The sequence below is a fragment of the Rhizopus microsporus genome, assembly GCF_002708625.1.
Source record: "Rhizopus microsporus ATCC 52813 unplaced genomic scaffold scaffold_2, whole genome shotgun sequence".
In the NCBI taxonomy this organism is placed as follows: Eukaryota; Fungi; Mucoromycota; class Mucoromycetes; order Mucorales; family Rhizopodaceae; genus Rhizopus; species Rhizopus microsporus.
In genome coordinates, this window is record NW_019671917.1 from 571,308 (window position 1) to 597,427 (window position 26,120).

Below are 26,120 nucleotides of genomic sequence, written 5' to 3' on the forward strand. Positions count from 1 at the left end.
ATCCTGACAAGTAAATTTCTGGCTCTATTTTTGCTATAATCTAAATATGATTCTTAGGGCATCGAAGCCTCGTTACATGCATTAACACGACGTTGAGCTTACAACCAAAGCTCTAAGAAAATTATACTCACTTTCTATTTTCAAATCTCAATATCAGTTAGCAATGCAATGCTATTGACTCGAAGCAAGGGCAGAAAAATGCTTATTAATTTCCAAAGAATAAGTACTATTTATAGTTGCTACAAATAGCTGATAAGACACTAAAAGCATGGACTACTGTATTTTTAGGAATAAAATGATGCTGTATGTAAGAGTAATAATAGTTGCCAATGATGATATCATGTCAAGCGAGAGAAAGAGATAATAAATATATGTAGAAAAGAGAGTATATACCAATATTAGTTTTGCTTACCACCAAGGTGCACCCTGGCGGAGGGTAGCGATAACTATTCAGGATAATTAAAATATTATATTAATTGCAGCTGTTAATATTGCTATCAAGTTTGATATTGAACTGTTTCTCTTGTATTTGTTATTATTTTGATAACATTACAACGGAAAAAATGAGTCTCTTGATCCGCTGGCTTCTAGAAATGGTGTATAACTAAAAATAGATTGACAACGGTCCCTGATTTCATAAAGAAAACCTTATTGTTCTTTGTATAATGATCATGCATCTATTTTAATTCAATCTCAGATAACAATCTCAAATTGGTCCTCAAATTGTGCAAGGCAGCTTCCAAGCCTAGGTTAACAGCAAGTGCCATAAAAGTAAGCTTCGATTGGTAAAAGAAACATGTCAATTGGACCAAGGCCAGTGGATACGTGTGATTTGAGGCTGCGATAAAATAGTACTACGAAAGGAAAGAGAAGGCTACAAGGAAAGGCATATAGTGCCCACAGTGAAATTGATGGCAATGGGGATATAGTTTGGGGAAGTTTTTGAGAAAGAGGCTTCGGAACTTTAGAAGTCGTTGACGATGGGCTCTATTGGCCAGGAAAAATAGATCAGTATTTTGACCTACAGACTGCATCCCTGGCTTGCGAATATCAGTACAATTCAGTAGAGGGACTTTATCTTCCAAAAGGATGACTTTCTTGCTAAAGGTAGTTGTTCTCAATAGTGGAAAAAGTCACATCAAGCTAAGTGCTTTGAATACTGGTCTGTTCAGGCCTTGATTTGAACCCTATTAAGTAGGTTTGAAATGCACTGAAAAGCTAGTTGAGAAGAAAAGGTCTTCCTTCAACAATGTGGAGCAGCTGAGGGTGGCCCTACAAGAAGAATAGGCAAGATTGGATATTGAGTTTGCTGACCATTTAGTTGAAAATATGACGAGAGGGTATGAAGCTGTTATTAAGGCAAAAGGTGGCCCAACTAAATACTGAAATTCCCTTTTTTATACCTTATTAAAATAGATACTTCAGCTTTTCTTTTTTCTCATAATGTGAAGCTCCAAGCTAAAGTATGCACGCGTATCAAACGATCTTGAGTTTGCCATATTCTTTCAAAAATTCATTTCAATATTTTATGCAGAAATCACTTTTGGGAAACTACGTTTAAGCTATATATTCTGCTTTTGCTTACTACCAAGCACCTTCCCTCTTACTCATGTCCATTCTATAGCTTGATCTTTTCAACTACCACTGCTTTTGAAATGTTACACTAACGCCATCCAATAGAATAATACCTCTCCGATGATGTGGCCAGTGCATTGTTTATGGCAATGCATTGTTATCCTAAAATGGCACTTTACTTGGCTATTGTATCAGCAAAAAGATACAGTGTAGACTTGAGACTAATATAAACTATTGTATAATCACTCATAAAGATCAGCATCTTTCTTTTCCTTTGCCAAAACCTTGATTCAAACAGGCTCAAGGAACCTTCGATTAGTTCTTCCGACTTTTCGGTGCAACGGAGATTGGGTATTAACGGGAAGCAAGGATAAAAGTTGAAGCACTTTGTCAGACTATGATATTGATACCTATAAAGGATACGGCATATAGCTGTTAGGATTTAAGCTTATATATTCTATATAACTTTAATTCTACATTGAAGGCCGCGCATATTTCGTCAAAATTAGTTATTTTCAAGAATAAGTATTACTTGTCAAGCTCTTTTCAATAGGCGATATAAGACAGGCATCCAACACCTAGTTGAGCTCTTTCTGTAACACTGGGCATAAAAGACCATAATAGCTAGAAATGACTTTAGAGAAGAACGATATAGCGAATCATTCGACTACCATCCACATGTGTTTTGTACAATGGAAACGTTGTACAGCATCTTTCAATAAGGATCTTACAAAGTTACAGATCTATAGAACGATAGGAGCCAAGGTTATTTTGAATATAAGCTACATATTCAACTACTGCGAGCAGTTGGTGTATCCAAATATGATCTTGTAGTCATTTGATTTCATATGCCAACATACTTTATGGTTCCTGATATTCTACTGACTTCTGTTCATAGGAAATGATATCATTATCATTTACAAGAATTTACTTTAGAACCTTGTATATTTACAAACTTAAGGCCTAGCCCAGACGATTACGAGTGCGCACGTGGATCCATAGATCGATATCAATCTGTCGAATCAACACAGCAATAACTTGTCCGTGAGATATATATCTTCTGATATATCTCAAACAAATAAACTAGTTATTACTCGCGTTACCTTACTTAAGTTAAAGCAGTTATAAATAGATCAAAAAACTGTTGAGCATTTAGGTACACAGTACTCAGAACCAATGTATCATGGCTTGACTTGTCAATTTTATATAAAAGAGAACTTACAGCTGGTCATAAACATATTACAGATCAAAGAAGAAGACCCTGATTTGTCAATGTTAAAAAGTGGGATGCTTATTCATTTAAAAAGCCGACATTCTCTATTGAAAGCAGCAGTACATTATGCAGAATTGACGCATCAGGGTTCTAAAGTCCAGACAATCGGAACTGAAGGACGAAAAAAAAGGGCGCAATTTAATTTCCGAACGACACTTTGGTCTAAATGGTTTAAATTTTATAAAATTTTTCTTTTGATTTCTTTTCGAAACCAATCATTTGAGGATGCACTTAGGCCTACTGTCGCAAGAAAAGATATCCTTTGATCCAATTAAGCCCTTAATTCTCAGAGGACCGCCCTCAGAGAACGCATCATCAGTATTTACAGGCACCGTCGTCTTGACATTATCCAAGGCAACCAAAATCACTGGGATGACAGTTACTTTTAAATCAGTCGCCACCACTTACTGGCCAGAAGGTAAATGAGTAGATATGTGATATACATGACATAGGTTGACCATATAATGTGTGATCTTAGGTATTGGCAATCGAGGAACACGACTGACCCATGAAAAGATCCTAAGTGAGGAAAGTGTTCAGGTTTTGGAAGCCAGAAAGAATGAGTTCATTAAACTGCCAGCCGGGACGCACCGATTTCCATTTGCGTTCATTGTTCCTAATGTAAGTGATCGAGCGAAATGGACAAGTAAACAAACATGGCGTATTAATTACCTTTTTTAGTCAATTGTGGAGACTATTGAAGATGTCTATGGACGAGTAAGACATACGGTTGATGCCAAGGTGGCATTGTATGCTAGCGGACTACAGCAAATTCTAAATAGTTGGCATGTAAGCAAGCCTGTTCTTGTACTTCGCGCGTACATGTCTGATTCTCTACTGACCAATAACTCTCTGCAAGATCTCTCTCGCACATATGAAAAACATTTACCCGCCGCTGACATACAATTAGTAGTGGAACGTGCCGCCTTTTCCTCTGGTGACCTATTCTTTTTAAGGCTAATTTTAGAGCCACACCGTAAGAAGGTGCGTCTGGAACACATGGAACTCTCTGTCACTGAAAGTCGTCGTTATAATGTTGCTGAAGCGAGAGCAAATCGAACAGATACAGAAGTGTTCACTTTACCCTTTTTAAAATCTGTCAAACTAGTTGAGGGCGGAGAAGATGTGACTGATGGAGAAGGCGATTTACGATCTGTGTTTACTAAGAATGGAAATGCAGTCGAACTGACCAACACAATTGCCTACAGAATCACATTTGCTACCCCCACTTGCATGCGAAATATACATCATACAACATATTATAAAGACATTCTATTCAGACATCATCTCAACATTACCATGACGATTTCATTTGTAGATAACGATACTAATTTTTCCCGACCAATGTTAAGCACCAATAGCAGCACAAGCAGTTTTGGAGAAGAAACATCTGGATCGACGATTCAGCAAAGTTCCGCCATACCCAACACTAACCATATTAGTATGGATCACAGCATTGAGCAACAGGCAGCACAAGTGGCTAATACGCTTGTAACGCCACCACCAGCAGCATTTTCACCAAACACGTATCCTCGAGAACCAGTCCTAACGAATACGACGGTGATTCATCATATGAATAATATTAATACCAATCCTTCCCAACAGTCGACGTGGTTATCCAAATTACGTAAGCCTACTAACCAAAAAGAAAATGGTACACAAGTTATAAGAAAGCGAGAAACAATTCGATTGGAGACTCCTATTACCGTCTTTGATTGCCGACTGAAAGAGGATTATGGAAGATTACCATCTTATTCAGAATTGAATGTTACATCTGACCTTAGTCACGGCGACGATAAAAATAAAATGCTGCAGGAAATAATGGAACAAGATTTAATGTTACAGTGCAAACCAGACTCCGATGAACAAATACCTTCTTCGGAACCGCAGCCACAGCTATGTCCATGCTACTTCAAGTTTCGTAGGCAAATGGAGATGGCATCTCAATTTCAGTTGTTTTCAACACATAATAAGCTTGAAAAGATACCTTCGATTCCACCTCCAGATTACGTAGAACAATAATACCCCCCTGTTTCCATAGAGATTAATTATAGAAACCATTGTTACATTTTAAATATAAATAAAACCTTTGTTCTCATGCGAAATTCCCAGTGAAAGCAATTGAAAATATCAACCAGCATTTTTTTATCTTGTCATTCAGCGTGTTACACAAATCAAATACTTCAACACGTGTGGCAAGCGAAAATAAGGTACATCAGTTTCATTGCCCGATTACCATTCAACTTTTATCGATCACGAACGACAACGATGAATGCACGCGTATCCATAGTGATGATCATTCGTTTCATCTAATCCTTATATGGTATGACAGTAGCCATTTCAGTGGCTTCATTTGTTCATGTAGCAAACGATGATCCGATGGCAGTAAGAGATTATAGGTTGAATGGATAAATCACTGTACAACCCTGTGTTATTTATAATTATAAAACTAAATTTTTATAGTTTTTTTCTTTCCTTGGTTTACATTTCTTTTTTATTTTCTTTATTTATACTTTAAGCATGATGCCACCCATATCTGGCTCATATATTAGCAACACATCTAGTAGCAATAATAATAGTAATGATGGCAATGTAGATTATCTGAACGATCTCTCTCAACAATTTCAATACGATATGGATACCAAAAGACCTTCAATGATTAATACAATGATGCCCCCTCCACCCCCTTTCGTTATCCCTCCTTTGCCGTTCGATGGCAACATAGCTCGTCCACGTAAACGAACAAGAACGACTCCAGAGCAACTCGCCGTCTTGGAGAAGTCATTTAGCATGAACCCATCACCCAACAGTCGAGTGCGAGAGCAGCTGTCTCACCAATTGGGTATGCCTGAACGTTCAATTCAGATTTGGTTTCAGAATCGCCGTGCCAAAATGAAAAGTCAGGCTAAGCGGTCGATGCAGATGCAAGACAGGACATTGTATATGCAACAGCAATATGCAGCCAGTGCGGCAGCAGCCGCTTGCCAATCTGCTGCAGTGCAGCAGCAATCAGGCACGATAGACCCTAACTTGTACAACTATTACTACTACTATTATTTTCAACAAATACAACAACAGTATCAGCTAACTAAATTATCAGATTCGAATAATATTATGACTGCAGGTATCAGTACGAATCGTTCGACGGCACTCCAAAGCACCCGCTCAAGTGCCATGCCTCCCTATAACATGTGGGTTTCAAATACCCCGATGCCCGACCTCACGTTGTCTGCCTCAACTTCAAGTTCATCTACTGCCTCGGATAATCATCCCGGCTATAAGCGGTCTTCTTCTATATCATCAACGTCCGAACGAGCCAGAGCTCATTCGGTTGGCCCCTACCCATATTATCACCGTAGTAAGTCTGTGCAGCATGAAAGACATGCATCGCTTGGACCTCCAACTTCTCATCAGTCGTCTTCGTTCTACGAGCAATCTAGTTTTGTCCCACAAGGACAATTCTACAGCTCAATCATTATGGAAGAACCAACGGCTACGAGTTTAACAGCTGGTAAATGTACACATGTATGACAATAACATGTATTTTAATATTTTTTCTGTAGGTCCTGTTAAACAACGATTTGGTCTGGCAGCAGAGACACTTCAAATTGGTACATGGAAACGAGTTTGTAACTTAAACTGTCAAGTCGATTTATCCACACGTACACTTGTGTGGTGCATTGGTGATGAACAGCAACAGCAAAGCTTTCGTATAGACATCAGCTTCAACATCGTACAATACATCCGTATGAAAGAGAATAGACTAGAATTCTTTGTTAGCTCACCTGCTCATGTTCAGTTTTATATGACAACTGAAGTAGGCAAATGGATTCAATGCCATGACTTTACTGAAGACAAGCAAGCATCCTTGGAAAACCTTCATATTCTTGAAGGATTGAACCTGAGAACAGAGTTTATGGAAGTTTTGATGCAGGCACCAGAACTTCAGTCTTTACTTATCCAAGACAATGACGATGGTATGACAAGCAATTTATTACTTCTCCAAAGCCTACATTTACCGTCTTAATCATACTATTCTTCACACTCCTTCAATTGTGATACATTAATAAAAAAAATATAAAGTGTTTTTTTGTAAAGAGCTAAAATTAGCTTGCTTTGTGTCTACCTCTCTCCTTTTTCTGCAACATAGATGATATAGAATATAGGAAATGAGCAGGGGAAAGGAAGTCATTGTTTGCGTTTCCTTTTGAGGTTAGCTTGTCAACTATTAAGTTGTTAAAAACCTTTATTATGAGTACAACTGTCTCACATGTTTTGATGAAACCAGGTAACGGCGCCTACTCTCCTTTAAAATGCATAATTCCCCTGGATGGATGTCTCATGACTAACTCGATTTTATTTCATTCAACGTGTGACATATTTTTCTTGGCTATTCGCTTTTTAATAAAACATTCTCAGTGATGAGATTGCCAATGTTATTAAACATAATACTCTCTAGACTAACTATATATTACAAGTATACGGTATACATAGCAATAAAAGAAAGAATAAAAAAAGAAGTATAAACCAAAAGTTCACATAGTAGTCTTTTCAATATAGAAATGCCTCCTTATGACCCCCTCTCCTTTTCGAAGTGTAAATTATTCTATGAAAGCGCCACCTTTGCTGCTATTCTGTCACTTTTCTGCTTGTCTTTTGAAATTCAACAGCGTACAAGTAAATTGCTTACCTAAGCTATTTTGTCTAGACTCTGTGTAACGTTTATTTTGTTTGTTGAATGCTTTCAATCAACTTCAATGTTGCTCTTTGAGGCCTTGTGATTTTTATTAAATATAGAAAAAATAACAATATTATGTCAATAAAAGTGAGCGAATAGTGATTTGTACGAAACAAAACTCTGAGCGCGTCTTTGGACTGTTTCTGCACATGACGTAATTGATTTTCTTTCTTTTTTAACTGCATTCTAAAAAAAATGATACCAGAAGAAGAATATGGTCAGCTAACCTCTCAACTATCGGATAATGAGCAAGAAGAAGCAATAGAATTTATTTCTTACGCAGAGAGCGATGACGACGACGAAGATCCTTATTTTATGCCAGAGCATAATAAGCGAACCAGTACTTGGACATTTCAAAAGTACACTTCATCATCTTGTTTTAATTGATCAAATTAACATGTTTGTTTATAGATTAACTTGTGCTCCTATTCAAGTCGTTCGCTTTACGATACCCGCAGTTTGCATACTTACAATATTCATATATACTATTGTGATTGCTGTATTGACAGAGAAAAAGAAGAATAGTTGATACACGAGCACAGTGATCAAGTTACTCTTTTGATGATATAATGTAAATAAAAGATCTTGTAAATACAATATCATTTCTCTTCTGAAATACTAAGCTACAGCTTGTCTTTTTCAAATACTTTTGAGAATGCCTATTTGGCGAAATAAAACATTGTTGAATAATAAAGAGTGGACCCTGTTGGACATGTTTAGAAATATGACTAGTAGACGTGTAATCAATTAGTTATAACGCAAAGACTAAGAATATCCTTAACACAAGAGCGTGCGCCTTGCAAAGTTGATTGAATAAATCACTTCATGACGGTTTCTATCAGCAATGATCTTTACCGCTTGACTTTTGCGATCTTATCAAATCCTACTTAAAAAATGCATATTTTTTTTTTTCGTGTATGTATCACAACTGCGCGTTCATTAGCTGATATGCTTTTAACAGCACATGACCTTGTTTAACAAGCAAACAATAGAAAAAAAAGAACGTTTATGACAGATACGAAGTCCATTATGTATTTGTAATAAAACAGTTTATTTTTAAAAGTCATTATTTTAAAACCAGCCTAAAAAAAATTTACAATTGACCACAGTCCTCAATGACAACCTTAAACTTAGTAGCACCGCTGCTGGAGCCACAAGCTTCGATCTTCTTGACAACATCCATACTATAGACAAGTTAATACCGTGTTTCTGTAATCACTATCGCGACTTACCCTTCAACAACTTCACCGAAGACGACGTGCTTACCGTCCAACCAGGGGCAGGGGACAGTGGTGATGAAGAATTGAGAACCGTTAGTGTTGGAACCAGCGTTGGCCATAGATAAGAGACCGGGGCGGGTGTGCTTGAGCTGGAAGTTTTCATCAGCGAACTTGGCACCATAGATAGACTTGCCACCAGTACCGTTATGGTTGGTGAAGTCACCACCTTGAAGCATGAATTGGGGAATGACACGATGGAAGATGGATCCCTTGTAACCGAAACCCTTTTCACCAGTACACAAAGCACGGAAGTTCTCAGCAGTCTTGGGAACGACATCAGCGTTCAATTGCATAACAATACGCTAGACAGAACCATGAAATAAATATATGGCCATTGTTTATTTTCTATCCATACTTACGCCGATAGGAGTGCCGTTGGCAGACACATCAAAGAAAACTCTGGGATTGGACATGGTAGTTTGAATAAAGTTACAGTAAAAAAGACAGTAGCTGATGATCTTTTTTATACTTGCAAAAATTTCAGTCGCAGTTTAGTCAACTGAAATTTAATTGTCTGCCATCTAAAAATGTGTTGATTAACCTCCGTCACTAATGTTGCACAGGCTACTGGAAAAAGTCTTATTGGCTTGGAATATCAAAGGTGCTCAAAGCCCAAAAAGTAGATATTTGTAACAAGCAACGCCAACATCGAAGAAGAAGAAGCTAACCTTAAAAAGGTAAATTAAAAGTTTAAATTTAAAAAGATCTCACCGTCGTATGCTTTTTTTCTTTCTTGGTTTTGTTTCAAACACGTTTTCTTATGAGCACATAAAATAAAGAAATGGGAGAGTTGATATGAACAGGAGTGAATATATTTCAAGTAAGCACCATTCTCTGTTATTGGTTCTGCAGCCATTTTTCGATTACAAATCGGATTACAGGACACGTCTAGTTGGTTAATATATATGTAAAGATTGATCAAGTGTGTTATCTTGCTTCATCTTTCAAAAAGTGAGAAGGGATCATGGACATCTTTTATCTACAGTCCACTTTGCCCTCTTTTTCGATAAGAGTACGTCAAATTGTTATGACGAAATTATAAAATTTATCTTTTTTTTTGCTGTTGTTGTACACATGCCTGCTGTCAAAGGCCTACTCATCGACCTTAGTGGAACTATTCATATTGACTCTAAAGTCATTCCAGGCGCCATTCAAGCAATTGAGCGCTTAAAAGCAAACAATATCCCTTTTAGGTTCGACGGAATATAAAACGAGATTCCTTCAAGACTCACTTTAGACATTAGGTTTGCTACAAATACAACAAAAATGTCTTCGCGTCAGTTGGTAAAGAAGTTGACAAATCTCGGATTCCAAGTAGCAGAAAAAGACGTAAATAATATGTTTGATGGTTAAATAGTGAGAGAAAAAAACTCATGTCTTGACAAGGTCTTTACTTCCTTATCTGCCTGTCGTGATATGATTCAAACCAAGCAATTGAGGTAAATAGTAACTTATATGAGAATCAAACAAGTTAACCAGAATAAAGGCCTCTATTACTTATGGAGGATGAAGCCATGGATGAATTTGAAGGAATCGATGTTGATCAGCCAAATGCAGTTGTTATCGGATTAGCCCCTTCCAAATTTAATTATGAAAAAGTAAGCAAATGATTCACTTTTAATATGTCTTTTGTGGAGCTAAGTTAAACAAGTTGAATGAAGCCTTTCGATTGCTGATAAATGAACCCAACATGCCTTTGATTGCTGTTCATAAAGCAAAATACTTTGCTGATAAAGATGAACAACTGTCGATGGGACCAGGTGGATTTGTGAAAGGTATTATTATAATAATGTACGTTCATAAGCTTCTATTTAATATACAAAAAGCTCTCGAATTTGCAACTGGAAAAGAAGCCATCATTGCTGGTAAACCGACCAAAAAGTTCTTTGAACTGGCACTTGAACAAATGTATGTTTATATTGTTTGTGCTTATTTATATTAATCTAACTCGATATCAAGCAACATGCTTGATACTCCTGAAAATGTAGCCATTATAGGTGATGACGTCCATAACGATTTAGGAGAAGGAGCCAAGGAGTTAGGCTTGCATCGTTATTTAGGTATTTCCCTTTATTTGTTATTAATTCGTATTAACACACACTTTTCTAGTTCAAACAGGCAAGTATCGACAACAAGATGAAGATAAGGATGAAGGCTTGAAGGTATTCAAGTCTGTGGTAGAGGCAATTGATCATGTCATTGAACAAAACAGAGCATAAGTCAATAAAATCCTTGTGTTACTCTTAAAATATTTTTCTCTTTCTCTCTTTTATTTTCTAACTGTTTATGCTTTACTTGCATGTCTAATCTTGAATTACAAAGACAACAGTTTAGTAACTCACCTAGTTTCCCCAGAAGTAATAGTAGTAGTGATATTTCTGCGGAGCTCAAAGTAGGTGCGCGAGCACAAATACAAGGAAAAGTGGGCTTCATTAGGTTCGTAGGAACAACAAGTTTCCAGACTGGAAAATGGGTTGGTATCGAACTAGACGAACCACTGGGGAAAAATAGTGGTGTTGTTCAAGGCAAGAGATATTTTGACTGCAAGGCAAACCATGGTGTCTTTGTTAGGCCGAGTCAAGTGAAGATAATCAAGGTTAGAAAAGATACAGCTCAAAGAGATAGACTCTATATCTTTAATTATTTTAGGAAGATAGCACCGTACAATCACCTGTGCCAACACCTAGTTCTTCCCGATTTGCTCCAGCTCGGGACCCCAATCTGGCAGCCGCTACAAGTAAAGTCAGCACGTCAACGTCCACAACCTTGCTTCCATCGGGCATAAGTCGACTACCTCAAAATAATGCAACAGGTCTTCGGCGGCCGACGATATCAGGAGCATCTAAAAAATCAGCATCACCTGTCACTGGTCTTACGAAACGAAGCAGTGCTCTTTCAAAGATCAAGCCGTCTTCTCCTACATCATCACCTGCTATACCTCGTTCTACCTTTTCATACTCTCAAATAAATTCAGAAGACTCGCCCAAGTCGCCTCTGCAGGGACGAGCGCTATATAGACAGGATGGTCAGCGTTCTCCATCAACACTCAGTAATAAAAGTGAACATGACCGAGCAAGCATGACCTCTGAATTACAGCAAGAGGTAAACGAAGAAACTGACGAAGATGATATTGACGATAACAAGAGTGAAGCGGATCAGGAAGAAAAAGAAGAAGAAAATTATAGCAATGACCCTTCTAGGACACAAAGTACTCAATCAAATCAACCGGTGCTTGAAAAAGAGGATATCGTAAAGACCACATCAACTACTTCTAAAACACCTAGTAATCAGGCACCTACCTATGGTTCTTTAGCAGCTAATCTGCCTGTTAGTAAATCAGAACAAGTTGTTCCTTTGAAGGATTATGAAGAGCTTCGATTAAAGCTAAAGATACTTGAAGCCAAGCGTCAAGAAGACCGCGAAAAGTACCGAGAACATGAAAAAGTCAAGGAAGAGGCCGAGCAGTTCTTGACATTAAGAAATAAACTTCAAGGTACTCTCTTGTTATATTTGCTTTTTTCTCAAACATTTACCTGTTACTATAGATAAAATTGCCGATCTGCAAAAAGAGTTACGGGAGACAAAGAGACAGCTGAAGGAAGTCTCATCAGACCAAGAGATGTACGAAAGCAAATACAATGACGCTATTGAATCGCTTGAAATGATGACCTTGGATAAAGAAGTGGCTGAAGAAAGAGCAGAAAACTTGCAGCAAGAAGTGAATGTGTTGAAGGATAAAATAGAAGAAATTAGCGTTGACTTGGATATTTTGAGAAAGGAAGCTGATATTATCAATCGTATTCCTGAAAGAGAAGGGGATGAAAAGACACCATTAGAGGTTATCCAACTGGAAAGACACAATGAAAGGCTAAAGGAAGCACTCGTTAGGTATGTACTTGTCATTTAATGAAATATCTTATCAACCCCCTCTTTCTCCTGTCAGACTTCGAGATGCAACAACGGCAAGAGAAAATGAGCTTTGTGAGAGAATTAAGGATTTAGAAAAGGACACATACGAATTAGAAGATGTTAAGGCGCAATATGCCAAGACTCGTGATAGACTTCAAGTAGCAGAGTTGACAATTGAAGAGTTGAAACAGTCGCTTGATGATGCCCTAGGTGCTGAAGATCTTGTCGAACAGTTGACGGAAAAGAATCTTGCACTGACCGAAAAGATGGAAGAGATGCACTTGGTCATTGAAGACTTGGAAGCATTAAAAGAATTAGCGGATGAATTAGAAGATAACCATATTGAAACAGAAAAGCAATTGCAAGCAGAAATAGGCAAGCTCTATTAATATTTTAAAAGAAAAAGGCGTGTGTTAATCCTTTTTAAAGATCACAGAGATATGCTTTTACGTGAGCAAATGGAAAGAGTAAGAGCAGCTGAAGAAACAAACATGGATTATGAAACAACTATACAGCAATTTAGAGAACTCGTATCAACACTGCAGAACGATCTAGAGCACCTGAAGCACAAGGAAGTTAGTCAACAATCAGAACGACGCACACTGAGTAGTCAGTCTCAAGCCATGATGTCACTCAACATTCAATTGCAATCGACAGTAATGAAGGCCCAGGCAAAGTCTATTGACCTCGAGCTTCGTAAATTAGAGGCTCAGCAGGCGAATGACAGGCTGAGCTATATTCAACCTTATTTACCAGATGCTTTCTTCAAGACTGAAAATGATGCCATCTCCTGCGTCCTGCTCTTCAAGCGACTAATGTTCAAGTCTGAACTGATTATCAAGCATTTGGACCAAAACCATCCGATCAGTGAGAGGATTATGGACACCGTGCCCGAAAGTTTGATCTCGGTCTGTGAAATGCGTCAACGAGCAGGCTGGTTGAGTGATTTGAGTAAACGGTTTGTGACATTTACTATGAACTGTAATCCAACAACATTTATCAAAATGGGGCAAGTGTACCATGACTTGATTGGAACCGAAAGACGATTGACTGGCATCGTCGACTTGCTGCGTACCGATGAGGTCAACGAAGGCGAGTGCGTGACAGAACTTCAGAGGATGATCGCACAGTTAGAGCATCTAAGTGAGATCCACCTGATAGAAAGTGAAAACAACCATGCTGATCAGTTCTTTGGATTGACACGAGCACTTGATCTAAACGCTGACAGAATGACGGTAGAACTGACATTCTTGAAGCAAATTGTCGAAAATGCTGCTCGTAAAGAAAGTACGTATAAAACATAAAGCAAGTTTGTTCTGGCTCTCTAACCAAAAAATAGGTATTACCATTGTTGAAGGGCTTGAGAAACTAGACTACGATTACCTTGAACCCCTCAACCGTTTAATCGTTCAAGCAAAGAACAGCAAAATACTGGCCAAGTAAATATTACTTTTTGTTTTGTTTCCTAAACTAAGCTTTTGCTTTTTCACATAGGAAACTTTTGCGTCAACTTGAAGATTTGACTGAACAAGCCTTGACGCTTACATCTGATTACTTGCATCGATTTAAGATGCTCTATGCTATCAGCACCAAATTATGCAAGTTTTGCTTTGAAACATACAAGCAGATAACTCGTTATGTAGAGACTAGAGTAGGCAGTAAAGAAGACATTAGTCTTGGCATCATACAGCAGACCATCTACAATAAAGCAGATGAGATTCTTGAAATACCCGAGAGCAGCATGTGGGAAGGATGCTTAAAGACGCTCAAGTCGCTCACAAATGAACTTAATACTACACATGAGCGTATATCTAATGAAACCAAGACACAAAAGATCACCATTGGCGTCTCACCTTGGACCCAACGTGCGTCTGACATGAAGGCAGAGATTGTCATCAATCATGACATGGAGCGTAAGCTTCAACAACACAGCGACGAAATCCTAAAGTTGATTAAAGATGTCAAGCTCAAGGTAAATTAGACAAGGGTGAGTACCTCATGATTAACCTATCAAACTTTTATATAGGATCAAGCACTTCAGGAAGCTCACGTAAAGATTGAGTTACTCGAGAAACGCATGGAGACAGTCAAGAAACAAGCAGAGCAGATTCAGATGTTGGAAGAAACGCTGTCAAAGAGCCAACAACAGGAACAGATGTATTCAGAGGCTATAGATAACCTACAAGCAGAGTATGATAATCTTGAACAAGAACATGCCAAGTTAAAGAAGGAGATCGCTCAAAAGGAAGAAAAGCGACTCTCGGCATCAAAGAAGGCCGAACTATTTATTGAAGACGCTGCGCTCATGAATTCAGAAAATGAAGAGAACAATTTGGATATACACAATCTAAACAGCCAGCTCGAATCCTTAAAGTGTGCTATTCGATACTTGCGCGCTGAAAATGCTCACTTGAAGGAATCAGATATGCTCAAGACGCTTCATATGGACTATACAGCTCGAAAGACACTGCTGCCACCCACACCTCCCCTGACAGACGATGAAGGAGACGAAGAAGATGAGGAATACGAAAATAAAGAGTTGGACTTTAAGTCGATGGTAAGATCGGTTTTGCAAGAGACACGTACACTTGTAAAAGATGTACGTCTAGCCACTGCCACAACAAAGATAGTTCAATTATCTCCTGAACGAAGAGGAGGTAAATGGCAGAGAAAGAAGAATTTACCTGATTATCAGTACCAGATGCAGCAGTCTGTTCTATATACCCTTAAACGCCGATGTGAATTATTAAAAGAAAAGATGAAACATATTCAGAATAATGAACGATACGCCAAATGGAGCCAAAAATCAGCAGTAAGGAAACAAACCCCCCAAAGACTACTTGTACTCACTATTTATTTTTTTGTTTAGTTGGCTGAAAAGGAACACAACAAAAAACTGATGAAGGCGTTTGCAAAAATACATTTTCCCGCTACTGCAATTGTCACTGAACCTAAACGACACATTCAACTTGAAAGCTTTAAGGAATTTGAAAAGATTCATAATTTGTTTATTCAATAAAAAGAGAGAATGCAAAAAAAATAATAATAATAATAATCATAATAAAAAGAATGATATTAAACACAAGTGCTGATAGCAGATTGTTGAAGAGTAGCAATGGAGGTTTGTGACAAGTTGAAGTTTGTTTTCAATTGACGGACTTGATAAAGGAATTCTTCAAAGAGATAAAAAGTATCTTGAGGACCACCTTTGGCTTCAGGATGGAACTGAACAGAGAAGAAGGGCTTTGTTTCATGACGAATGCCTTCATTAGATCCATCATTTGCATTGATAAAGAGACGTTTCCATTGGCCGGGCATATCTTTATCATTCAGGGCATAACCATGATTTTGAGATGTGATATAGCAAAGGCCTGTATCAACATTGAGAGCAGGTTGATTGTGACCACGGTTTCCGAATGGCAACTTATAGACGTTTAAGCCAGCGGCCATACCAAGAAGGAGGTTGCCCATACAGATACCAAAAATGGGTTTATTGAATGTTTCAATTGCCACTTGAAGGTTCTTGATGGTCTCAACACAATATGTAGGTGAACCTGGACCATTAGAGATGAAAAGACCGTCGAATTGATTGGCAACACTATTGAAATCGTAATTGTATGGCAAGACGGTAACGGCAGCACCGCGACTGGTGAGACAACGAAGGATGTTTTGCTTTACGCCACAGTCGATGACAGCAATTCTGACATCACCCTTGGGATTGTACGTGATAGGAACCTTGGTGGACACCTTGGCTACTAAGTTTTCAGCATTGGGGTTGGGAAAGTCAGTAGAAGCAATGTCGTCGGTCAGGTAGTCTTCGCCTACACAGATCTTGGCGAGAGTTGATCCTTGATCACGTAGTAACTGGGTCAAGGCACGAGTATCTACACCAGAAATGGCAGGAATGTTCTGACGGATACACCATTCGGCCAAGGATTCAACAGCGGTCCAATGAGAATATTCAGTTGCGTAATCATTGACGATAATGCCTTGAACCTGAATACGATCGGATTCAAAGTATTTCAACAGACCAAACTCGTCTTTGGTTTGACCAGGAACACCGTAATTTCCAATTAAGGGTTGGGTGAAGACGAGGATTTGACCAGTATAAGAGGGATCTGTCATTGATTCGGGGTAACCAACAACAGAAGTAGTAAAGACAGCTTCACCAAAGGTAGAGACGGGAGCACCAAATGAGGTACCAGTAAAGATTTGACCTGTTTTCAGCTTGAGAGAAGCAGGAGTAGAGGAATTGATGTTAATCATGGGCATTTTTAGTTAATAGTTTGAAAAAGATTTCCAAACTGAGATTGATAATTAGTGATCTATGTTTATCAGTCAGAATTAATTAAGGCTTACTTTGATCACAAATATAGTCTGCTGAGCACTTTTCGAAAGCGTGAATATACATAAACTTATAAAGGGGGGAAGCCAATTGTTTGTTATAAACCTTCTTGTTTACTTTTTCTTTTTTGGCTTTGTTTAAAGTAAGAAAAGAAGAAGAAGAAAAAAAAGATGAGATAAGCGTTTTATATGTTCTTATCTAAAAGTGACTGTCATTATCTCATTTTGACTGATTGTGATTAATGTCAACATCAGTCATTATTCGAGGTGTCTTGGGCGCCCCCCCCTTTTTTTTTTATAAAAAAAATCCTGTTGCGTGAAGAATGACGTATAATAAAAAAAAATAATCTATTAATTAAATCATTTCCTACAATAGAAGTGATAAAGAGTTGTATCCTTTCTTCAGTTCTACTAAAAACAGACTAAAAAGATTGCCAAGACGAGAAAAGACTAACAGTGTTTTCATTATTATTTATTGATCTACCTTTATCAGGCCAAACTTACTTAAGAATTAAACTCCTACAGAATGATGTTAAGATCTCTTATTGAGTACCATATTTGGCTTGTTGGGTCATCATTGATAGATTAATCTTGAACTTCAGTAATAGGTTTACTACTACTCTCAATTTCTTTACTTGTCAATCTTTGTTTCCTATTCTTTTTATATTATTACCAGTCCATTGTATTACCAGTGCCACTCCTTTGTCAAACGTTTCCCAGGAAACACACGGATACTCTGCTGGAAACTTCCATTAATCTCAGTGCATCTTCTTCCATATGTGGTCTCCGTCAACCTTTCTGGGGTTTTACCATAACTTTTTTTTTTCTTTTGCCCGAAACACACACAACTAGAAGCCTTCTTGCCTTTTGTATTATATCTAATTCCGTCTTTGATAATTAAAAATTTTATGCCTTGGCTTGCAACTGATATTGATGAAAGCGTAGAAGCTGTAATACTTTTTTTTGATAGTGATAACAGAGCATTCAAATCGTATTCAATGGGCTCCTATGCCCTTTGTTAAAAGAGTATTCCTAATAATGACTCAACAAGCCAAAAATGGCTTGACCAAGAACTTACTGTCGAACCGAAATGTCAACACTCTAGGTCTAAAAACACGATTAAGCATGCGATAAATGAATCATATTATATATCTCTCTTATATCATAAAAATATGTACTTTAACAATAAAAATGGTCGTATTACATGTCTTTGGAAATTATTGACCCAAATTAGACTAAACAAGTTGAACAAATAAGGTTCATTTTTGGATCAAACTAATCTGACAGCGGGGAAGCACTGCAAGTTGCGCATTTCCATTATTAACATGCAGTAAATGAGCGGAAGAGAGTTACTCAAATGGCCCAATCTAGTAATATTTAATTTGTGCCTTTGTGGGCCTTCATTATATAAAGACCTCTCATTTCTTCTTGTTTTTCTTTTTGAAGCTCTTTTATCTCTTTTGAATATAATGCATCACCAGCATTTAATCACCAAAACACTGCTTCTTTGTTACCTTTTGATCATTGCCGTCCAAGCAAAATCAATACAGAAAACTTGGTCATTTAAAAATTGGAATAAATACAAAGATTCAAGTGTTGGTCAAGGCAGTAACTGGAGTCGTCCTTGGGGAATCTCTGAGGATAATGGCTGGCTGTGGATGTGGAATGGCGCAGATTCTGTGAAACATGTGATCAAAAAAGACCCTTCCAGGAGATCCTCCGATATGACTCTTCGTGTCGAATATCCCGCTCATTCTAGAAATCCCGATTCAAATCCTGTCGGCGGTCTTGGTTTTAAGGCAAAACCAATCAAAATTGATACGAACGTCAAGAAGGTCGAACTATCTTACAGCGTCTATTTCCCAAAGCAATTTAACTTTGTCAAAGGTATTGTTTGATATTTTATGTGGGTTATCTTATTCATATTGATATAACAGGAGGTAAGCTTCCTGGTCTTTATGGTGGTCATGGTGACTGTACAGGAGGTGAAGATGATAAAACCTGTTTTACTACAAGGTATCTTTTATATCTTCCCCCGCCAATTTCTTAGAGCTCACTTTCATTCTGTTTCTTTCTAGATTGATGTGGAGAAAGAAGGGTGAAGGAGAGATTTATGCTTATTTGCCTTACTCTAGTGAACCCGCATCTATTTGTGGAAGCGACCTGAATGTGTGCAACCCTGAATATGGTTACAGCTTAGGGAGAGGAAGTTTTCGATTCAAGGCAGGAAAATGGACCCATTTACGACAAGTGTTGACAATGAATACTCCTGGAAAACAAGATGGTCAACTTGTCCTTTACGCCAATGGTAAGAAAGTATATACCCAAGAAAAGATGATCTTTCGTAGAGAACCCGCTGGTCGGGTTGTTGGAATCAGTAAGTTGTTTTATTTATACAAATCACGCCCTTCTAAATGAAATATCGTAGTGTTTCACACATTCTTTGGTGGCTCGGATGACTCTTGGGAGACCCCAAGGAAACAATACAGTTATTATAAAGACTTTGCACTCAAGACTACTTACTAACAGTAGCTTGGATTTTATGTAAATAGAACTTAGAATATAAGCAATAAAAATGCCAAGAATCATTTTGTACAAATCACAATAATAACAAATAGCCAAAAAGCCTCTACATTGGGAAATAGATTCCTGTCATTCTATTCTAAAGCCATTTACCTTTATCCTTACTATACTCCTTAAATGAATAGTCTTCCATTTAAAGCACAGCAGCTGCATAACGCAAAATATAAATATTAAAGGGACACGTCCCCATCTTTCAGTTCTTTCAACTGTATACAAAATGTTATCTGCTAACTCTTTACTTTTCTGTATTGTATGTGATACAAGGTAGAAAATATTTGTTATGTCTTATTTTAACTTTTGGCTTACCCTGATGAAAGCATATGACATCTTTTGAAGGGTGAAGTAAATGTATTTTGTGGCGCATCCTCCCCGAAGCAGCTGGCCAAATGGCTGGCAAACGATGGAAGCTAGGGGCAACTTGAAAGAAGACAAGCAGATGGTGACCGTTCCAGAGGAAGACAGTTATGCGTCCTAAAAAACCAGTACAGAGGTAGGTATTGTAATTTTTTAAGACTCCCAACGTCGAAAAAACTTTAATAGCTCAATCAAATATGGTGTTGATATTTAACACGGGCTCTATTGAAGTTTTTTTTTTTCGAATTTTCATTTATCATCTAACAATAATTTTTAATATAGATGATGCAGTTGACAAAGTGAAGAGCATCAATTCACATAGGGCATTTGCTCATGTTGAAGCTGAGAAGTGAGCGATCGTGGGATACGCATGAAAGTCCATGACAAGTGAGGACGACCCCAAGAGGCAGCGCCTATTGATCGCGATGATAACAAAGCTCAAAACAAAACTGTCTTTTCCTGTCATACACTTTCACCAGTTGATTAACGTCATAGTACCTGCCAAACATGCGGAGAACGGGTCGCAGCCTCACGCCGCAGATGTCGTGCCGAAGTGCAACAAGAAGAGAGCGGTGTCACTGCTAGATCTAGATGCAGGCCAAGAAAAATGATCCAGTCCGCTGATGTTGAAAGTATATCCAGAGGCAAACCGTGCTGCCTATATCTCGCAGCTTTCTCTGCACTGGATTGATGAAAAGCAAGAGACGTCCTCGATGAGGAACCCTAGCTGGCAATCATGCTGCAAGCAAGGATCAGTCCCGTTGTAACTTTTGCCTGGTCCACCTGAATAATTAGTAGACCTTTTTGTTCAAACGGACACACAAGGCCATCACTTCAATAACATCTCCATTGCTGGATCAAAGCGAAGAGTACATGCTGACCCCAAGGGTGAATCTTATAGTACGATGTGGAATCGCGATGTGAACAGTGCATTAAATATATATGGTGTCTTTATTTATAAATCAAAGCATGACAATGAAAGCCCTCCAAAGACTAACGGTACCCCTGGATTTAATGGGCTGTCTATAACGGAAGTGCATCCCTTAACGCCTCGGTAAGTATAAAACAAATAATACATTATTTTTTATTCATTAGCTTTCTAGTTAATAAAGAATAAAAGAACAGTCCTATTCAACATCTTTAATTTTTGTGGCCCCTTTGCGTGACATAAAGAAGTAAAGTGTAGTCAAGGACATCGAATGCTACTGAAATTTATTAGCCAATCAAAGGTATAAGAGCCCCATACAATACTCATAAGCAAAGCAAGATACTGAGAGGCGATGCCTGTAGATGCTGTCTATTTGACAAGTAAATTAAGAAAGATACATCTGTATCATCTCGGGCTCGTCTTTGATAAGTTGTCAAGGTACTAACAATATATTTAAAAGCACAGCGGTGATTGCTTAGCGTCGATCCTTCCCAGGACAAAATCCCGACTCTCGATGTCATTTATTTTTCAATTTGCTGGCTACACAAAAGCATAACCCATTGATACTTTGTTAATGTTCCAAAAATAGTCTCTTTCTTATGACGAAGCAGGATACATACATACATATATATATATTGCTAGTTAAAGTACATCTTACTTAACTCTTGGCAAAAATAGTTATGTTGCACTGTACAAATTAAGCTTGTATGGCCCCTTGTATATTGCTATTGCAGGAATAAACATAGCACTCAGGTACCAGTCAGGTTACATCATGTAGAAAGAGAATTTGCTTGTACCTTTGGGCTTCTTGAAATAGATCCAATAAAATAAGGGCGGTACTATAATATAATTTACTTACACAACCGCTTTTATAAGACAAGAAGCAATTCAGAGAGACAAGAAGAGGAGAAGCTAGATAGAGAATGAGGTACGTCAATATTCAAGTGCATATTTTATATTTCTTTAGCCTATGTTTTTCTTATAAACAGGTTTTGTATTCCTACTAAATTTTAGACTCATAAACTAAGCCCAAAAATAAATCATTTCTAAAAATATAAATAACAGTAACTAATCAAAGCTTGGCACTCTCTTTTTTCATTTCTTTCTCTTATTTATTAAATACACATTAAAGATGTCTGTCTATAATAAACATGATGACTTTTATGAAAAGCCAAGATCCCCTCCACCCGTGCCACAACATATAGATACATCACGAGATTCTACAGACCAATACACCATGAAAGAGATACCTGTAAACTCACCTTCACCTTATCCGGTTTATAACCAGCACAACGTCACAGCTGATCCAATCCTTGCTCACAATCGATACAGTGATCCTCGTCTTCATCAACCACCTGTTCCCCGAGATTCTTTATCAGATATGAAATTCATGGACCATTATGACTCTGATGATGACATGGAAAAGATTATCCCAAGGGAAAGAAGACAGCGTTCATGTATAGATAAGATGTGTTGTGGCTGCTGCACCTGTTGTCCCAAATGGGCGAGATGGTGTACTTGTATAATATTTATCATTATTGTTATACTTGCTATTGTCGTCGGTGTATTAGCTGCCTTGTTCAAAGTGCCCACCGTTCAATTCACAGGACTTCAACAACCACCTACTCGATCATTTGATAATAATGTCTTGAACATGACATTCAGCATAGGAATTACTGTGAATAATCCAAATTTTGAAAGTATTACATTTGAAAAGATTGTAGCTGATGTAAGTCCTTGGATGATTTCTTTTTTATATATTATTTTTTTTCTCTAATCCATTTATCTCCCTTTAGGCATACTATCCTTCACCTTATAGTGTGAAAGTAGGAGGAGGCCAAGTGGACAATGTACATATCAATTCGAATGGAATCACAAACATCACCTTTCCCTTTAATGTTGCAGTTAATTCAACTAACCAAGCAGAACAAGGTGTATTAATGGATTTGCTTACAAAGTGTGGACTGGATGGAAGCGCAAAACAAAACATAAACTTCAATTATTACATTTACCCTACTGTTCGCATCATCGGCATCCCTATTACTCCAACGATATCAAAATCAATGAGCTTGCCTTGTCCATTACAGGTAATTTAAAGCAAGAATATGTATGTATATAAACTAAATATTTAAAATAACAGAATGGTGATCTGACCACCATCCTTGGCTCATCGACTCAATCGGTTCCATCGACTACATCTTAAATAAATGTATGCGTATAAACACATAAAGTAACTCTGATATTTATATAAATATACATTCTCTTTTTGTTTGTAAATGGTTTATTCAAATAAATTTATGTCCTATTACCAAATGATTGCTTATTTAGGATGTGTGTACACATATGCTTATTATAGTAGCAAGTGTGGCTATGAAAAAATGAAACTTGGTCAAGATATTGATTGTTCTTCTCAAAAGATTCTCATACAAATCATTGCTGTTTGTTGACAAACCAGCGTAATCCAATACGACTAAACATACTTTCTCAGTGTTTGTGATAAATCTCATCATGTCTATATAGTCGAAATAAATAGTCTATTAATTTGGATATACAATGTGTCACTGACTTGCTTACCCTGAGTGCTTCCTTCTGCATGTAAACCTTTATATGTTTCACTCGTTTGTTTTAAATCCCTTTTTGCCAACTGGTCGTTACCTTGAGAGGCATATGATACGAAAACATGATCAACTAGTGATCTCTCCTTTAGACGTTTACACATGAGATTCAGTAATCTGGTTCTGGTTTCAACATCTTCACCACTCTTCGACTTTCTAGCATATCCTATTACAGTAAATTCTTGCTGCTTCAAGTTTCGAATCTCCGTTTGGTGATCATGCAATAAGAACACTATCCTTTCAATGATTTTGGCTATATAATTTTCATTTTCGAATATTAATCCCTTAGATTCTCTTATCAAACATTTGCCTTATCTTACCAAAGTAGTCTTTTTTTAACACATGTAATAATCTGACAGAGATCATGGAGTTATTGGTAATGCGTTTTCTTTTAGGTTTGCAAAGCAAAAAATCGACTTTTTTTGGATGAACACCAGTTTCCAAACGATGTGACACTCTTATCAGTATATTGCCACAATACTGAAAATATATCGCCGTTTGAAGACTTCGTTGTTCATAAACTTCATCGTTATTCGGGTCATAAGGGAGGAAGCAAGCATTTAAAAACTGTATGATATGCTGCTCAGTGGCTGTGTAAAAGAAACAAGAATATAAATATTAACATATATATATATCAGATGTTTCCTTTTTGCGAGATTTACTGAGGAGAATTTTGTTTTCATGTATTTCTTCAGGTTCAGCCTGAGACGAAATCGCATCTTCGCTGACATATGTCTTACATTTGAATGGATTTTGGTTTATTCTTTATTGGCAAATGAGCATTGGCTCGGTGGGGTCATCTGAATAGCAGATTTCAATATTGTCCATGTTGTCAATTAACTTGGATAGTTTAGAGGCGTTTGACTCATTATAGGGCTGGCAGTAAAACATACAGATTGCTTGTTCCCTACTAATAGTAATCATGATAGGAAAAATACGTTACAGAAAAAGATGGCAACAAGAAAAAAACAGTACATAAAAAAAAAAACAACCTAAACAAAAAAATTACAGACTGCACAAACAGTCTACACAAAAAAATTACAGATTGCACAAACAGACTGCACATTCAGCTGTTTTAGAAGAGTGTATATTGTTTTATGCCCTTTTGAGCCTTAAGCTTTTCTAGTTGTTTAGTGTACTTTGTCAATCCGGTCATGTGATAATACTCTGCTGTTGAACAGCGTCTTATTTGATGGTTGGTTGTATTTAAACCAATTGCAGCAGTGAACACGCCTTTTCTCCCAGGATCTAGAAACATGGGCTGGTAAGTTTGCTTTACTTCTTCCAAGTCAAAATCTTCGAGCTTTAAATCAATGTTTGCTGCTAAAAAAGTATCTTTTGTTGTTCTTTTGTTGCATACAAAATCAACTGAAAACCCGTCAGACTTGACAGTATCTGCAAACATGATTTTGTTGTTCTGATTCGGAAGCAAATCATCAACACTATTCAAACAAACAAAAAAGTTACTGAGTACTGTACAAGTAAGCAATCTGCAGACAAGATTTTACCAGTCAATTCTTAGTTTTTTGAAATTAAAACTCTGCAAAACATTCTTAGTTGATCGTTGTATCCCTGTGGTAAAGGTTCTTTAACAAAAGCAGATAATGAATTTGCGTTGATATTGATGAATCGTCGGTGCAACGATGTGTTTGGTAATACAGAAAAACGTATAGGCAGAGGTAGCCTTAACATCATAAGCATGGTGCTCTTTATGTTCTGCTTCATGTGTCAATAGTATATACAAGATACAAGGCAAAAAAGTACTTGGAGATGCAGATAATTCCTTTAGTATTACTTGTGTGGTTATAAGATGCTGCAATGGCAGACAAGCTTCATCAGCCGCTGTTTTTGTTCCTTGAGTGAAAGTAGTGCCTTGCGGCCATTTGGGTTCTCCTTTGCATACAGATTGATAACAGTAATCATAAACTATTTTCTTCACGTCTTGGTACGCCATTGACTATATATCGCGAATTATTTACATATTCTAGTAGAATATTTCACAAAAAAATGGAACTTGCCATAAAAGTGTTTTGAATAAGATACGAAAGGTATTTTAGCAATCTTACTTCAAAGTTCTCGACTATGCAGTTTGTGTGGGTGGTCGCTACACCATAGGAAATTTTTGGCTGTGAAATTTCCTATAGTGGTATCGAGCCTTCATGCTTCCGACCAAACATGCTGCTAATCCAGGGCTTATTTTCTCCCATTCTTCTCTCAACACGACACTCAACTTTTCAATATTTCTTATCTCACTTCTTCTTTCCTTGACAAGATTACCCAAAGCGGCCCAAACATGCTCTATCGGATTCAAATCAGGGCTTTGTGCGGGCCAGTACTCAGCGCCCCTGGTCTGGTGGACTTCCTTCCATCATTGAACATAGCCGCCAATTGTGGCAGCTAGATCCATCCTCTTGGAATATAAAGTCTCTATCCTCTTTCTAGCAGAGTTGTGCGATCCAAGGTGAAAGCTTTGGGCTAAAACATTTATATATTTGTCTTGATCAACTGTGCCGTTAACCAA

At 37.6% G+C, this 26,120-nt stretch overlaps 12 protein-coding genes across 12 annotated transcripts; 8 read left to right on the forward strand and 4 right to left on the reverse strand.

Moving 5' to 3' along the window:
* The first annotated feature begins 2,978 nt into the window (after positions 1-2,978).
* RHIMIDRAFT_265166 (uncharacterized protein) lies at positions 2,979-4,959 on the forward strand. Its single transcript, XM_023611796.1, has 3 exons — positions 2,979-3,266; positions 3,327-3,469; positions 3,530-4,959. Exons 1-3 carry the CDS (start codon positions 3,074-3,076, stop codon positions 4,868-4,870), a joined length of 1,677 nt encoding a protein of 558 aa, XP_023469796.1. The 5' UTR covers positions 2,979-3,073; the 3' UTR covers positions 4,871-4,959.
* Positions 4,960-5,587: 628 nt separating this feature from the next.
* On the forward strand, positions 5,588-5,746 carry RHIMIDRAFT_191633 (homeobox; the record flags this gene model as incomplete). The annotated part of the gene is made up of 1 exon (XM_023605956.1): positions 5,588-5,746. A coding segment is annotated over one exon (159 nt), but the record flags the coding sequence as incomplete, so codon positions are not given.
* Positions 5,747-7,621: 1,875 nt separating this feature from the next.
* Positions 7,622-8,203, forward strand: RHIMIDRAFT_265171 (uncharacterized protein). Its single transcript, XM_023611797.1, has 2 exons — positions 7,622-7,945; positions 7,998-8,203. The coding sequence occupies exons 1-2, from the start codon at positions 7,782-7,784 to the stop codon at positions 8,113-8,115; spliced, it is 282 nt and encodes a 93-aa protein (XP_023469798.1). The 5' UTR covers positions 7,622-7,781; the 3' UTR covers positions 8,116-8,203.
* A 406-nt stretch (positions 8,204-8,609) lies between these two features.
* RHIMIDRAFT_211203 (uncharacterized protein) lies at positions 8,610-9,295 on the reverse strand. The gene is made up of 3 exons (XM_023607192.1): positions 9,226-9,295; positions 8,819-9,168; positions 8,610-8,770 (listed from the first exon to the last, which is right to left on the reverse strand). The coding sequence occupies exons 1-3, from the start codon at positions 9,277-9,279 to the stop codon at positions 8,680-8,682; spliced, it is 495 nt and encodes a 164-aa protein (XP_023469799.1). The 5' UTR covers positions 9,280-9,295; the 3' UTR covers positions 8,610-8,679.
* A 320-nt stretch (positions 9,296-9,615) lies between these two features.
* RHIMIDRAFT_222534 (uncharacterized protein) lies at positions 9,616-11,107 on the forward strand. The gene is made up of 8 exons (XM_023607459.1): positions 9,616-10,059; positions 10,111-10,195; positions 10,253-10,305; positions 10,353-10,464; positions 10,518-10,641; positions 10,693-10,774; positions 10,826-10,926; positions 10,976-11,107. Exons 1-8 carry the CDS (start codon positions 9,941-9,943, stop codon positions 11,083-11,085), a joined length of 786 nt encoding a protein of 261 aa, XP_023469800.1. The 5' UTR covers positions 9,616-9,940; the 3' UTR covers positions 11,086-11,107.
* A 2,108-nt stretch (positions 11,108-13,215) lies between these two features.
* Positions 13,216-15,794, forward strand: RHIMIDRAFT_233697 (uncharacterized protein; the record flags this gene model as incomplete). The annotated part of the gene is made up of 5 exons (XM_023608014.1): positions 13,216-14,062; positions 14,115-14,214; positions 14,270-14,747; positions 14,802-15,587; positions 15,645-15,794. The coding sequence occupies 5 exons, from the start codon at positions 13,216-13,218 to the stop codon at positions 15,792-15,794; spliced, it is 2,361 nt and encodes a 786-aa protein (XP_023469801.1).
* Positions 15,795-15,814: 20 nt separating this feature from the next.
* Positions 15,815-17,256, reverse strand: RHIMIDRAFT_57331 (small subunit of carbamoyl phosphate synthase). The gene is made up of 2 exons (XM_023615423.1): positions 17,135-17,256; positions 15,815-17,079 (listed from the first exon to the last, which is right to left on the reverse strand). Exon 2 carries the CDS (start codon positions 17,045-17,047, stop codon positions 15,851-15,853), a length of 1,197 nt encoding a protein of 398 aa, XP_023469802.1. The 5' UTR covers positions 17,048-17,079; positions 17,135-17,256; the 3' UTR covers positions 15,815-15,850.
* Positions 17,257-18,843: 1,587 nt separating this feature from the next.
* On the forward strand, positions 18,844-19,645 carry RHIMIDRAFT_197142 (polysaccharide lyase family 14 protein; the record flags this gene model as incomplete). Its single annotated transcript, XM_023606175.1, has 4 exons — positions 18,844-19,006; positions 19,057-19,135; positions 19,198-19,496; positions 19,548-19,645. The coding sequence occupies 4 exons, from the start codon at positions 18,844-18,846 to the stop codon at positions 19,643-19,645; spliced, it is 639 nt and encodes a 212-aa protein (XP_023469803.1).
* A 2,428-nt stretch (positions 19,646-22,073) lies between these two features.
* On the forward strand, positions 22,074-23,299 carry RHIMIDRAFT_310722 (uncharacterized protein). Its single transcript, XM_023614683.1, has 3 exons — positions 22,074-22,713; positions 22,781-23,071; positions 23,125-23,299. The coding sequence occupies exons 1-3, from the start codon at positions 22,117-22,119 to the stop codon at positions 23,185-23,187; spliced, it is 951 nt and encodes a 316-aa protein (XP_023469804.1). The 5' UTR covers positions 22,074-22,116; the 3' UTR covers positions 23,188-23,299.
* Positions 23,300-23,308: 9 nt separating this feature from the next.
* On the reverse strand, positions 23,309-23,965 carry RHIMIDRAFT_246683 (uncharacterized protein; the record flags this gene model as incomplete). The annotated part of the gene is made up of 3 exons (XM_023610338.1): positions 23,309-23,496; positions 23,559-23,852; positions 23,920-23,965. The coding sequence occupies 3 exons, from the start codon at positions 23,963-23,965 to the stop codon at positions 23,309-23,311; spliced, it is 528 nt and encodes a 175-aa protein (XP_023469805.1).
* Positions 23,966-24,674: 709 nt separating this feature from the next.
* On the reverse strand, positions 24,675-25,004 carry RHIMIDRAFT_246684 (uncharacterized protein; the record flags this gene model as incomplete). The annotated part of the gene is made up of 1 exon (XM_023610339.1): positions 24,675-25,004. One exon carries the CDS (start codon positions 25,002-25,004, stop codon positions 24,675-24,677), a length of 330 nt encoding a protein of 109 aa, XP_023469806.1.
* A 719-nt stretch (positions 25,005-25,723) lies between these two features.
* Positions 25,724-26,117, forward strand: RHIMIDRAFT_57381 (uncharacterized protein). Its single transcript, XM_023615424.1, has one exon. It carries the CDS (start codon positions 25,759-25,761, stop codon positions 25,972-25,974), a length of 216 nt encoding a protein of 71 aa, XP_023469807.1. The 5' UTR covers positions 25,724-25,758; the 3' UTR covers positions 25,975-26,117.
* The last annotated feature ends 3 nt before the right edge of the window (positions 26,118-26,120 follow it).

Bases quoted from the DNA above. Each gene is read 5' to 3' on its own strand.
- RHIMIDRAFT_265166 (XM_023611796.1), top strand. From the start codon at position 3,074: ATGCACTTAGGCCTACTGTCGCAAGAAAAGATATCCTTTGATCCAATT. The intron at 3,267-3,326 runs GTAAATGAGTAG...GTGTGATCTTAG, and splicing joins CACCACTTACTGGCCAGAAG to GTATTGGCAATCGAGGAACA. The intron at 3,470-3,529 runs GTAAGTGATCGA...TACCTTTTTTAG, and splicing joins TTGCGTTCATTGTTCCTAAT to TCAATTGTGGAGACTATTGA.
- RHIMIDRAFT_265171 (XM_023611797.1), top strand. From the start codon at position 7,782: ATGATACCAGAAGAAGAATATGGTCAGCTAACCTCTCAACTATCGGAT. The intron at 7,946-7,997 runs GTACACTTCATC...GTTTGTTTATAG, and splicing joins AGTACTTGGACATTTCAAAA to ATTAACTTGTGCTCCTATTC.
- RHIMIDRAFT_211203 (XM_023607192.1), bottom strand. From the start codon at position 9,279: ATGTCCAATCCCAGAGTTTTCTTTGATGTGTCTGCCAACGGCACTCCT. The intron at 9,169-9,225 runs GTAAGTATGGAT...GGTTCTGTCTAG, and splicing joins CCAACGGCACTCCTATCGGC to CGTATTGTTATGCAATTGAA. The intron at 8,771-8,818 runs GTAAGTCGCGAT...ACTTGTCTATAG, and splicing joins TTCGGTGAAGTTGTTGAAGG to TATGGATGTTGTCAAGAAGA.
- RHIMIDRAFT_222534 (XM_023607459.1), top strand. From the start codon at position 9,941: ATGCCTGCTGTCAAAGGCCTACTCATCGACCTTAGTGGAACTATTCAT. The intron at 10,196-10,252 runs GTAAATAATATG...TGTCTTGACAAG, and splicing joins TCCAAGTAGCAGAAAAAGAC to GTCTTTACTTCCTTATCTGC. The intron at 10,775-10,825 runs GTATGTTTATAT...CTCGATATCAAG, and splicing joins GAACTGGCACTTGAACAAAT to CAACATGCTTGATACTCCTG.
- RHIMIDRAFT_57331 (XM_023615423.1), bottom strand. From the start codon at position 17,047: ATGCCCATGATTAACATCAATTCCTCTACTCCTGCTTCTCTCAAGCTG.
- RHIMIDRAFT_310722 (XM_023614683.1), top strand. From the start codon at position 22,117: ATGTCTGTCTATAATAAACATGATGACTTTTATGAAAAGCCAAGATCC. The intron at 22,714-22,780 runs GTAAGTCCTTGG...ATCTCCCTTTAG, and splicing joins TTGAAAAGATTGTAGCTGAT to GCATACTATCCTTCACCTTA. The intron at 23,072-23,124 runs GTAATTTAAAGC...TTAAAATAACAG, and splicing joins GCTTGCCTTGTCCATTACAG to AATGGTGATCTGACCACCAT.
- RHIMIDRAFT_57381 (XM_023615424.1), top strand. From the start codon at position 25,759: ATGCTTCCGACCAAACATGCTGCTAATCCAGGGCTTATTTTCTCCCAT.